We start from the raw sequence: 13064 nt of genomic DNA on the forward strand, positions 1-13064 counted from the left end.
CCACAGCCTCAGGAAGCACCTCTAGTAGCCATCTAGGCTGTAATGAAAACACTGCCTTTTCTCTGTGTTTACTGCAAAAAGCCTGAAGGGACTGATTACACTCACCAGAACAAAAACAATAAGCCGTAGTTGTTCTGGTGACCCTTTAAGTAATGTTTCTATTAAGTAATATTAGCTTTATAAAAAAACTTCTGATCCCCCTAACCATGCCCCTAATGAATTTTAGCCCATTTCCAGCCCAAAGTTCATCTTAACTTTAACCCTTTTTTAACTTTTAATTTACAGAAATGTAAAAACTGTCATATACATACAAAGCCATGTAAGCTCAAATATGATATCAATGTAGGATCTATGTCTTTTAAGGATAAACTATTTTCCTTCAACAACCATTTAAAATGGTTACAAAATAATTATTTTGACCCATAGAAAGGTATAGTAAATACAAAAGTGCAAGCTAAGATCTAGAAGTACTATATTTCTAAATCAATCCCAATCCCCCCCGACGAAATACACATAGCATGCATCGTGTTGAAGTCAACATTTGATCGGAGCTGAGACATGTATTAATAAATTATACAGAATTTTATTGATATGCTCTGTGTCTTCATCTTCCTCGTCATCTTGCTTTGCATACACTAAATCCTGACTGTTAAAATTGGAATTTTAAGGCTCAGGACTTCTGACATTGCTGAATGGATAGTACTAATAATAGATATGTAGTGACAGATGAGATGGGTTTATAGCTTGGGGCAACACGGACTGGCCCAGGAATCTAAAGGAAATCATGCCCCTAGAGTAATCTCATGTTCTTCTAGGTCCCACTCTCTTATAATAACCTTCCAAGTATCACTGTTTTGAAAGCTTCAGCACAAATTAGATCACCATTTCCCAACAATTTTATGGATAACTGGTTTTTAGAACACAGTATTTTTTTATTGCAGAAGAATAGAACATTGACTCCTTGTGTCTTTCTTGATCCTCAAACATTTTGGTTTCTAAACTGAATATCCCTAAAAATGTAATTATTTCTTTGACCTACAGTATTTAGAAAATATTGATGTCCCAACTGTGAATAAATTATAAAAAAACTGTGACAATTATTTTGACTTTGATAAGCCTAAAATATCATACAGTGTATATTCATAAAGCATGACAAGTTTGATATTTCTATTGAAAATATCACATTTACAATAGGCAATGCTAATAAGTCATTGTCCAGAAGAATTGTCTGTGGTTTGTCATGAAGAAAATACAGTAAGGCATGGGAATATTTGGACACTGACACGTTTAATGAATAGGGGCTTAAAGGGTGGCCTTAGCTTTAATTTAAGATAATCACATCCAAATAGAAACAAGGATTTCTGAATTACAGCTCTTTAATATGTAGCCCCTTCTTGTTCAAGGGACCAAAAGTAATTGTGCTATTGAATCAAATGCTGTTTCATGGACAGCTGTGGACTATTCATTCGTTATTTCTTCATCAATTAAGCAGGTAAAAGGTTGAAATTAGATTCCATGATTGGCATTCACATTTGGAAGCTGTTGCTTTGAACCCACAACATACAGTAAAAGGAGCTCTTAATGCAAGTGAAACAGGCCATCCTTAGGTTGAAAAAAAATAATCAGAGATAGCAGGGTCATTAGGAGTAGCCAAATCCGCAGTGTGGTACATTCTGGTGAAAAAAGCAAGCACTGGTGAACTCTGTAGCACAAAACGGCCTGGACATTCAAAGAAAACAACAGTGATTGTAGGATAATTTCCATGGTAAAGAGAAAGCCCTTCACAACATCTAGCCAAGTGAAGAACACTCTTCAGGAGGTAGGCATATCATTATCCAAGTCTACCATACAGAGAAGACTTCATGAGAGTGAATACAGAGGGTTCACCATGAGATGCAAACTATTTATAAGCCTCAAGAACAGACAGGCCCGATAAAACTTCACTAAAAACATCTTAAAAAAAACATCCATCCCAGTTTGGAACAGCATTCTTTGGACAGATGAAATTGCACCAGAATAATGGGAAGAGAAAAGTGTGGAGAAGGCCTGGAACAGCTCATGATCCAAAGCAAACCACATCATCTCTAAAACATGGTGGAGGCAGTGTGATGGCATGGGCAAGCATGGCTTCAAATGGCACTGGCTCATTAGTGTTTATTGATGATGTGACAGAAGACAGAAGTGGCCAGATGAATTCTGAAGAATATAGGGATATTATGTCAGTTTGTTCAATTACATTTTAGCTCCTGAAATAAGGGAATGTGTATTAAAATGGTTGCAATTAATACAACTTTTATACAATATTTTCTGCAACCCCTTGAATTAAAGCTGAAAGTCTGCCTTGATGTGGCAGGTGGGCTTACCCTCTCATTGTCATTGGAGGTAACTAAAAACCTCCATTTGTTTAAAAATACATAGGGATGTGGAAGGAGCGCAGGTAACTTTTTTCTTTGTTTTTTACTATATGTATTTTGGCTGATGTGCACTATGGTCGCTGTTGCCACCCAGGAGTAATGAGAGTTTGAGCGTAGGACTTGTTTCTTTGTATTTCTAAATAGGTTTAAATTAAAATTAAAATTGTGCAGATTTACATATATTTACATATATACATTAGAATGTGTACTGGTTGAGTGTTGTGTGTAGTACCTTAATGTGTGTGTTCCCCCTCGCCTCCGTTTACCTTTTCTTGGTGGAGTTTGAACTGGATCCCTGATGGTCTAGTAAAGGAGCACTTTGGTCTGCACCAATCAGCAGCAGGTGCAGATAAGTTTGAGAGTTCCTCATCGTCTTGGCACTCAATTAATGACTCAAAGAGATGGCTGTGGTACTCTGTTTCATTAGTAAGCACCATGGGACTGCGAGGGAGCTCTTAAAGTGATTTGCACCTAATTGACCACAAAACTCTCTTGAGTAGGTGAGAGGGCACAGGGTATAATAGGAAGATCTACTGAACTACCTATGAGTGAACTACCTCCAGTAAGGGAAACCTACACAGCTAGAGCCAGAGCTCCATGCCCAGACAGAGACCGTAGGCAGCAATGTTTTTATGGGCAATCCGGTTCTGGATTGATGACTAACAGAAGTTACCACTCTCAGAGATAAAGACCCCCCACAATATTTGTAGGAATGTCTGGAAGAGTGTCCATATGTAGACATCATGTTATGAATGTCATAACAAGACTGACATTTTAAGCAGAAGAATAAAGGCACAATTTACAGCATATTTTAAGAAGATAATTCATGATAGGATCTTCTCATAAACATACTATGAGCAATTTGCTATGAACCAACAATTTAGAGCATCATTTTAAGTTATAGACGTTTGTCTTGCTGTTGATAGTAAAGTGATTGCTTTAACATAGTTAACATTGCATTTTGGTTATTTCTTGAACGTTGCTTGTTGCTTGTTGCTTATAGGATAATCAGTCATGTTTGGATTTAAAGAATATCAAATTCCTTTGGGCATAACATAGAGTGCACAACATAGAAAGTAAATACGATTGTCTATTGATAATTGATGAAAGTATTTAGGCAATATTGAGGTGTGTATTTCTTTAAAATTACCAGTGCAACAAGAGGCTAAGAATGTTTCTCAAGGATGAGATACCGTTAAGCCTCTGGTATTATTCTCACACATCAGCAATTTTTAATTAAATTGTCTGTAAAAAGACAGGAGGATAATTGTCTAAAACTATTTGTTCCCCTGAGTTTTTGTAAAAAAAATTTAAAGCCATTCATAAAAAATGAAGGATTTGGAAAATATTTGGCCTATGTATGTCATTTAATTAACTACAGCTTTTTATTCCATTCACAGGACATCCAATGTCTCCTGCTATCATACCGCAAAAAGCAGCTGTATCATCACTACCTTCTGTAAAAGGTACAATAGCAATTCCTAGAGGATAATATTATTGTCAAATTTGTAGAAAATGGCAGGTATTACAGAGGGCAAACAATGGCTATCAAATGTGTGTGGATATTTATTATACAAAACATTGAGAAAATGGAGAGCCTAATGCATACATGCTATTAAACTGAGAATTGTTAAACAGCAGAATGAACTTGTTTACCTTATTTTTCTTTCTTAAAGGGAAATGCATCAATTTAAAATGACTGTCTCACTCAAAAGCTTTAGCTTTAAATGAGGCAGTTGCCTCACTCTGTAAGAAGAAGAATGCTGGTAAATATGATTTTTTGCATATTTATCTGCTTCTTCATAATTATGTTTTAAAAAGCCCACTCCAGGGGGTAATAATCTAACCAATCTGTTTCCTATCCCTAGGAATGCTGTAAAAGTGCATTGGGCATGCCATGATATATTTACACATATGCAGTTGTAAGATCTCTTTAACCTGTAACAGCCTGATAGGGGGAAAAGAGAGGGAGTGTTATCAGTGTGATTCATGCAAAGAAGGCTCTGATAGTTTTCATTCTCTTATTGCTGCATATTGGTGCTCTGTTCTTGTCATTAATGGTTTGGTCTGATACTGAGAAGGGTGTGTAAGAGGGGGAGGGGAGTGCTGAAGAAACTCCCCGAGATTAGAGATTGTTGCCAGAATCCAACCCCTTCTGCAACGCTTCTTTCTTTCACTTTTTTGACTTTTTGATGCAAAATAGGTTGCCAATATTTTCCAACAATATGCATTTGTATATATTGGTAAAACGTTTGTTATGTAAGTCTGTATTATAAATCACTTTTCTAATTCCCTTCACTTTACTTTTGATGTGATTTTGAGTCTACAGCGTTTGTTTAACATTTTTTTTCTGGATATCAATGTATATCAGTTTGACTTTACATGATTTCCACTGGTAACATATTATATGTATGATGTCCACTTCAACCAAGAATTGAAACCACACTAAACTATATTTACATAAACCATAACTTCGATAAAAAAGAAAAAGTGGGCTAGTACTAAGGGATTCAAGAGGAGCAGGAAAGTATATGGAAAGTTGTAGCAGTGGTTATAATGGTTATTGGAACACTCACAGCTGTTACCCCCAAGTTGAAAGAGTGGTTTCTGCAGATTCTAGGTGAGATACCTGAGATTCCAGTCAGAAGAGTGCAGCTCTAGGAACAGCTAAGATACTGTGCAGATAGATCAGATTCTTGGGAGCATGAATGAAGAAGCTACAAAATACCACCCAGAGGAGTGAGAAAGGATTTAAATATATACATGTTTGGGGTAACAGCAAAATTTTACTTGAGTATTCAAAACAACAGAATAATAGTTAAACAATGTTAATGCATCTCTGTCCCCTAGCGGGGTCTTTGCATATTTTGCAAATATAATGCAATGTCTTTTTATTTAGTGCATAGCAGAAAGCACACACATAGGAATATTTCAGCTCACATAGGAGACATAGGAGACCACAGCATCAAAAGAATATATGCAGGGTTATTCAACAAACACCGGATTTTGTCAGAATGGACAAAATCCAGTGAAATGGAGCACATTTTGACCATATTGGCAATTGACATATTTACTAGAGCCAAACGCGATCAGGACTCCATAACATTCATTTCGTAAAGTTTGGAAAATTACTAATATCTGCATCCAAACCAATTTACCAATCAGAGCATCTCGAGAGAAGTAAAACTTGACTGTCAGAATGCTCTGATTGGTTGACTTAGTAGCCAAGTAGCTTAGTTGGTCATATTGCATTTTCCCATGCTTTGCGATAGCTGTCATTACATTGGAAAACATACTGCTGTGAGCCCTCCATGGGTAATGATGAACTATTTTTTTGTTGCTGAATGATTTTATTTTTCCGGCAGGTTTTTTGTGATCGAGCCTTCTTATTATTTTCATTAGTTGCATCAGGAATTATGAATTTTTATTTGCCCTTTTTTGGAGGCTGAAAAACTGAAAAATTAGAAGAAAAAAATACATATTTTTTTTTTACACGTTTAAGACTATTTGACCTCATCACTATTTTTAGGATGAGCGTGGGTAAGGACTTTATTTTAGGGGTTTGGCTAGAGGACTGGGGACTCCCAGCCACTTGGCGGGAGGAACTATTATTTGGGCATGTGGACAATGGCAATGGCATCTCCAAACCTATTTTTTAATTAATTAAGGCCTCTACCCTCCAGCATGGGTGGGACTGTGGGAGGGATCAGTAGATCCCTATTATATTATAAGTGTTAGCCTACACATACTGGCAAGTTTATTTCACAGGCCCCATCCCAATGACTGCCCATATACTAGTTTTAAATGTTTAATAAATATACACCCACCTGCCTCCATTATATAAATATGGGGGTCTTTTTGATTTAGATTTTTTTTTTTTTAATTTAAGCCAACGCATAATTAACCCTTGCACTGCCAGGGTTTTTTCCACTACTTACCCACTGGTTGCTAGTGTTGTCACATGCTGGCGAATAGTTTGGATTTTATTTTTTTAATCTGAGCCCGTAGTTAAAGCCTCTGGGCCAGTATTGCATTCCAGTAGTTTAAAATCTGCACCAACTTCAGGTACATTTGGGGATTATTTACAAGATCCAGACACATTGTCCATATTTTGCAATCTGAATGGACCTGTATGCAGCTGTATGGTTTCTCACCAGTCAGTTCAGAGCCATTCAGACTTTGAGTAACCCTGATAAGGTGCAAATCAGAGTGTGCATTCATAAATAAGCTGCCGTGTGCACCTTTTTATAATGATGTCATCATTATGTAGAAAAGATAATGGACACCACACTCTCCAGGGGTGCTCAGGACCTGAGGACGGCCAGGTCTCACTTCCAGATATAGAAAATAAATATTGATCCGGGTACTCAAGGATATAAGCAAAAATATGAGGTTGATTTAGAGCAAAACAACAGCAAGCTTGACAAAGATCCTGCTGGGTTGAAACATTGCTAAATAAAGCTGCTAATTTGGCCTTTTTCCTTGAGTACCTGGAACAATATTTTTTTTTCTATATCATTATGAGTCTGAACATTGGCGCAAGCATTATTTGTGAGTTTTGCCCACATCTCTACTTGACTTTGCACATGATCCTAATTGTGAGTGCACACACTAATTTGCATATTATATGTTCTGATGATGCTGTGGTTTTTGTTAGCTTGGAAAAGGCTCCTATGTGAACTGAAATGCTGCTATGTATGTGGAGAGTGCTGGACCATTCTTTGCATTTGGAATGCATTACTTGTGTGGTGATACCAGGTGGTTATACAGAACCCAATTTAGAAAGTCCTGATCCATTTTGTATGTAAGTCATACAGTGAGCCTAGCAAGTGAATAGAACAGAATCTTTTTAACACTTCAGAGCATACTTCATGTTATGAGTGACTAATATCTGCACAAAGTCTTTCATTTTCATTTACAAAAACAGTGTAAGGTAAATCTGCAATACAGCAGTGTGGCTCTAAATTTCACAGATCATACTCAGACAATATTCTATTCCACAAATTGTGGATTTGAATTCACCCAATTTGCATAGTAAGTGGCTGCTCTCTATTACATCTCTATGGGATGATTTAATGTTCATGATTGTTTAAGGTTGTTTATAACTTCACAATTTAAACATCCTCAAAATGAGGAAACTAAATTGAATAAATGTGAATGTGAATTGAATGAAGTGAACTGATTTATGATTGCATTTAGTTGGCAGCATGTTTTAAAATGCCAAAAGGTTTACAATATTTGAGGGCAGTTTTTTTGTGATAAGAAGTCAAGCAGATACCTCAGAATACAAATGATGAATTCTACATAGTTGTTCTCATCTATGTAAGTGGCATCCAGCGGAAATTGAATTTCATAAACTGAGAGGTTAGATTTGTGTTTAACGGGGAACTGCCACGTCACAGAGTTTTAAATGTATGCTTGCCTACCAATAAATCAGGAATCAGCAACCTATGGCACACCAGGCAGGCTCTGGCCTAACAGGAGTCCCAGTGCAAACTTAGTGGTGATTGCTGGTGGTGAGGGACTATCCTCAATTCACATAGCACTTGTGAACTTGCAGCACTTGTGAACGGGAATCAACAGTGGAGTAAAGTATCCCGCGATAGCTATCGCAGCTCCTGATGTTGACCTGTACTTGGCTAGCCTAGTCCCCTCTGGACCACAGGGAAGCCAAGATATACACTCCAAGATATACACAGAGCTGCAGGAGAAGCCTCTCCTCATATAAATACAAATCATAAACATATACAAAAGAACAGCCCACATAAGCACAAATACTTTGCTACAATGCAACTGCAGCACCCATAAATAACACAAACACAATACGCAACATACACACCTCAATTTTTAAAAACAGGACCGGCACACCAAGGGACTTCAAGATTTTGTTTTGGCACAGTTCTACTAAAAGGTTGCCTACAGTTGCCCTATATTAACCAAACATGTATTTGTGAGTTTTGAAAAAAAGAAAATTAAACTGCATCTTGGCTACCGCATAATCATTGTTAGGCTCTTTGTATTTTGTATCTCAGCATTGAGAAAGCAGACAGAGAAGAGGAGTAAGGAAACAAAGTTTCTGTTTCTCATTTGCAATGTGTGCCATTGGTTTGCCTCAACTGAATTGGATTATCATGCGATTTGCTAAATCTTTAATACAAATTTAAAAGAAAGTGGAACTACTACAATGTTAACACAATGCACCGATGATTTCCCATGTTTTATTCAGTAATGTAACATCCAGTCAATTGATAGTTCTCCTTTAACCCCTTAAGGACCAAACTTCTGGAATAAAAGGGAATCATGACGTGTCACACACGTCGTGTGTCCTTAAGGGGTTAAACTGTACAACCAATAATATGTATTCAGTCCAAAATATAATGCATTTTTTTTTATTAGTGAGATAATAGTTTGTATTATTCCTCAGTATAGTTGTCTGTTTTACTGGTTACGTTGTGTTAAGGAAAATGCAAATTAAGAGACAGAGAGAGAGGAAGAGAGAGAGAGAATTCAAATAGCAATATTTTCTAGAAATAAACAGGCAAACAAAACAAGTCAAATAGGAAAAAAACAAAACAAAACAAAAAACAGAAGAATATTCACAAATGCACATAAGATGTACATTGTATTTTTGAGAGTTTTGTATATTTTATTATTGCTGAAGACAAATAAAAAGCAAAAAAGCAAACAAATAGAAACCTGTCCATACGGAAACAATAGCTACATAAGATGTTGCACAAATGCTTTTGCTTTCGACAGCAAGTTAGAATTTGAACAGTTTTTTCTATTCCCTGTATTTCCATCATTAAAAAGTCTAACATTTAAACACATATCATTTAATGCAAGTTTTTTGAAAAATAGGCCCCTACACATAATCAGTCTAATGAAGAGTGAATCTAATAAATGTGAAACGTTCATTAGATTCATTAAACTCTCTCTTCTGTTGATTGAATTAATTTGAATCTAATGAAGTAAGAATGTGCCAAAGGATGCTGACAAGCATCAAGAGGACTTTACTAAATCAGACATCTATGGGCAAGTGGCACGATGCACAGACTAGATACATGCGGGAAAAGAAGACAAATTGTATGCAGTTGCTGAAGCAGAAATTCAAGTTTATGAAAAACATTTGTCTTCTTCCCGATAATAAATGGACTAGTTTAAATAATGATAATTAGCTTCACCAGATACTTCCAGTTTCAGCTAAACGCTGAAAAATGTGGTCATAAATGAATGGAACACACTATGTACTGTCTGGTTTTCAATGAATATCTATTTCTATTTCCCTTAAGCAGTTTCTTTTCTTGTTTGTTTTGCCTATTTTACTCTACATATAGTTAAATAGATATTATATATTTTTATATGCATATATATTATTTATTAATATATATATATATATATATATATATATATATATATATATATATATATAAAATTTAAAATGTCAGACCTGTTTCAATCTCTATACTATACTGTAGAGGTAGTAAAGTTATCTATGTAATTATTTCCTGTAGTCGGGGGCCTTAATCTCGAATATACATGTCTCATTACACCCAAGATTAGTGGGGGTTATACTTCTATGTGGCACCTGCTTCTGTTTTAATGGAAAGAGCTGAAATAGCTTTCTCTCTGAAATGTAACTCACACTAATTTTGGGTTGTACTGAGACATGTATTCCCCAGTGCTGCTCTTACAAAAAAGTAATCCCCCAAAACAACAGACTAAACATGAACCCCTATATAACACCCTCCACTCTACTAACACTAAAGATTAAGCACTATGCTACACTAATAATCATTAATACCTTAATATTAATTCTAACCCTAACCAGCAAATATAATGTATTATTACAGATACATTTTTTAATCTTGTACTGCAAAATGGGTGATATCATGCCTTACATCAAACATGGAATGACTAACTCTGCAATGTAGGACTCCTCATCTCAAGGTGCAAAACATGCATTCCTGGACTGATGACCAGGATTATAACTCCCATCATATGTCTTTCAGTTAGTTTATTGTCTTTATTATGCTTTCTCCTAGAAAGCATATGTTTGCTATAATACATGGTGTTACTATGTACTTTCTCTTTATCCCTCTCTTTAATTTAGTATATGTAGAAGGCTCATGTCAGACTGAAGTGAATGTCCTTACTGAACAGAATATACTAGTTGCCAGATAGAGGACACCAGGGAATGAAATACAGCCCCCCTAAAATCAGGACTGTCCAACAAATAAAGTGTCGGTTTAGACCTGTCAAATTTAGTGCAGCAAAATAGCTCAGAGGCCTGATATACCCATCTTCAAAGTTAGTGCAGTTACAGAGATGAGAAAAATAGGCAGAAAGTTCAAAATTAAAGCGCTCCCTATAATTAGAAAGAAGGGCAACATTAAATTACACAAGGATTCTCAACACCTTGTGATCAATACAAAACAATATAAATAGAAAATATTGATAAACTGAGACAGAAATAAACCAAACACCTAAGTGTAATAACACATACATATGTGCAAACATACAGTAGTATGTAGCATACAAACAAGTATTCCTAATGCTATAATTTTAATTTATCTGCAGTAATGCCCTTCTGCCCCTCCCCACTGTGTGAAGGCTTGAAGGGTGAGATTTACTTACCTTTCAGCCTTCACAGTGCTGGTCTCCATCCTGATAGCATACCTCATTGGCTGGGATCATCACTCTTGATGATCTCAACCAATCCAATGATTTCCCATTGGACAGTACTGGGAACCTAGTGGAAATGCACTGCAAAACATTGCTCTGTAACAATCAGATGATCTCTATGGCACTCAGATCATTTCCTTCAGAAAGTAAATCTTATTGAATGTCAGGGAATAAGCAATGGAATGGGATGAAAAACTCTTTGTAATGATCATTTACAATACATGCTTAAATAATGGTAGGCAGATAAAGGACCAAAACAAAAGAGGAATCCAAGAGTTCCCATCTGCCCTGACTTCACCACAGTGACAGATGAAAAAATGTAAAGAGAAGTATAATAACATGAATTAGCAACAGAGAGAGGAGATTAAATAAAATATAATTAACTGTAATAAGTCATGCCAAACTTACCTTTCCTCAATCTCTTCCTCTTCCCCCCCTCTCTCAGGATCTGTTCTTTTTTTCTTCCTGTCTGCTATAGTTTTCTTTAAAATCATAAGACAAAGTAGGGACTCTGCCTTATGGAGGTTTCCTCCGCTTGACCAGCTCAGACCAGCGGAGGAGCAAAGTGTGCTTCATTTCCTCTGGTCAAAGCAATTTTCCCATAATTCTTACCTTTCCTCCCTGTTCCCACAATGCTTCCTGTCCTTTTAGCCGAAACTGCCGAATTGCGTTCTAACTGAATGAGAACAGTATGTTCGTTTGTTTTAGAACGCAATTTGGCACTTTGTTCGTGTCGGAATTTCATTCGAATTAATGAAACTCCGATCCTATTCATGTTGTGACTGCATCTTGCAGCCGCTTAGTAGATAACTCCCTAATTCCCACAGTATTAGGGAGCTATCTACTAAAAGGCTGAAAGACCTAAACTGGTCTTTCAGCCACATTTACTAATACTAAGTAAAGATTACTTAGTATTAGTAAATGATGCCCCTACTCGCTATACCGCGAGTAGGGGCATGTCTAGTAAACAGTGAGCAGCCTCCATGGGTGAAGATGGATTATTTTTTTTTTGCACTCAGGTTTTTTCTTTTTTGTCAGGTTTTTTTTTTGCGCTCGGGTTTTTTATTTTGTTTTAACCCCATAAGGACCAAACTTCTGGAATAAAAGGGAATCATGAAATGTCACACATGTCATGTGTCCTTAAGGGGTTAAGTTCGACGGGTATAATGGATTTTTATTTGGCCTTTTTTGGGGCTGAAAAATGAAGATTTTAGAAAAAAGAAGACGTTGAATGGTAAGTTTAATTTTACTTTACAGGGTAGTAATTTTATTCCCCCCTCACTATTTTTTAGGGTGAGGGGGGTAGCTAGGGGTCTTTTTATTTGGATGGGGGGGTGAGTGACTAGGGGCTTGGGGACCCCTAGTCACCTTTGATGGGGGGGGGGGGATATGACTTAGGGCCCCCACCCGCCGCCCAGGGGTGGGCCGGGGGGGAGAGGACATAGGTGTGTCCCCCTCATTATCATTATGGCCTCCACCCCCCTCCCAGGAGTGGGGGCCAGGGGGAGGACAGTAGGTCCACCCCTTCATTATCATTATGGCCCCCTGCCGCTGCCCAGGGGTGGGGTCCAGGGGGGGAAGGAGAGTAGGTCCCCCCTCATTATCATTATGGCCCCCACCCGCCGCCCTGGGGTGGGGGCCGGGGGGGAGGACAGTAGGTCCCCCCTTCATTATCATTATGGCCCCCACCTGCCACACAGGGGTGGGGGCCTGGGGGGGAGGACAGTAGGTCCCCCCCTCATTATCTTTTTGGCCCACAACCGCCGCGCAAGGGTGAGGGCCAGGGGGGGAGGACAGTAGGTCCCCTCCCCCCCATTGTAATTTATGGCCCCCACCCGCTGGTCAGGGGTGGGGGCTGGATAGTAGGGTTTTTGTTTTACAGTGAGCAGCCACAGGCTGCTCCCTGTTTAGTGGACATGCCTCTACTCACGCGATAGCGAGTGGGGGCATTCGGGATATTTTAATCTC

General features: G+C 37.7%; 1 protein-coding gene across 1 annotated transcript in view; it reads left to right on the plus strand.

Moving 5' to 3' along the window:
• TRDN (triadin) overlaps positions 1–13064 on the plus strand; it is a 781460-nt gene that overhangs the window by 252001 nt on the left and 516395 nt on the right. Inside the window, exon 31 of the mRNA XM_063441781.1 lies at positions 3815–3880. Within this exon, the coding sequence (XP_063297851.1) occupies positions 3815–3880 (66 nt within the window). The remainder of the gene's footprint in view (positions 1–3814; positions 3881–13064) is intronic.

Source organism: Pelobates fuscus, chromosome 2 (genome assembly GCF_036172605.1).
Source record: "Pelobates fuscus isolate aPelFus1 chromosome 2, aPelFus1.pri, whole genome shotgun sequence".
NCBI classification, from domain to species: domain Eukaryota; kingdom Metazoa; phylum Chordata; class Amphibia; order Anura; family Pelobatidae; genus Pelobates; species Pelobates fuscus.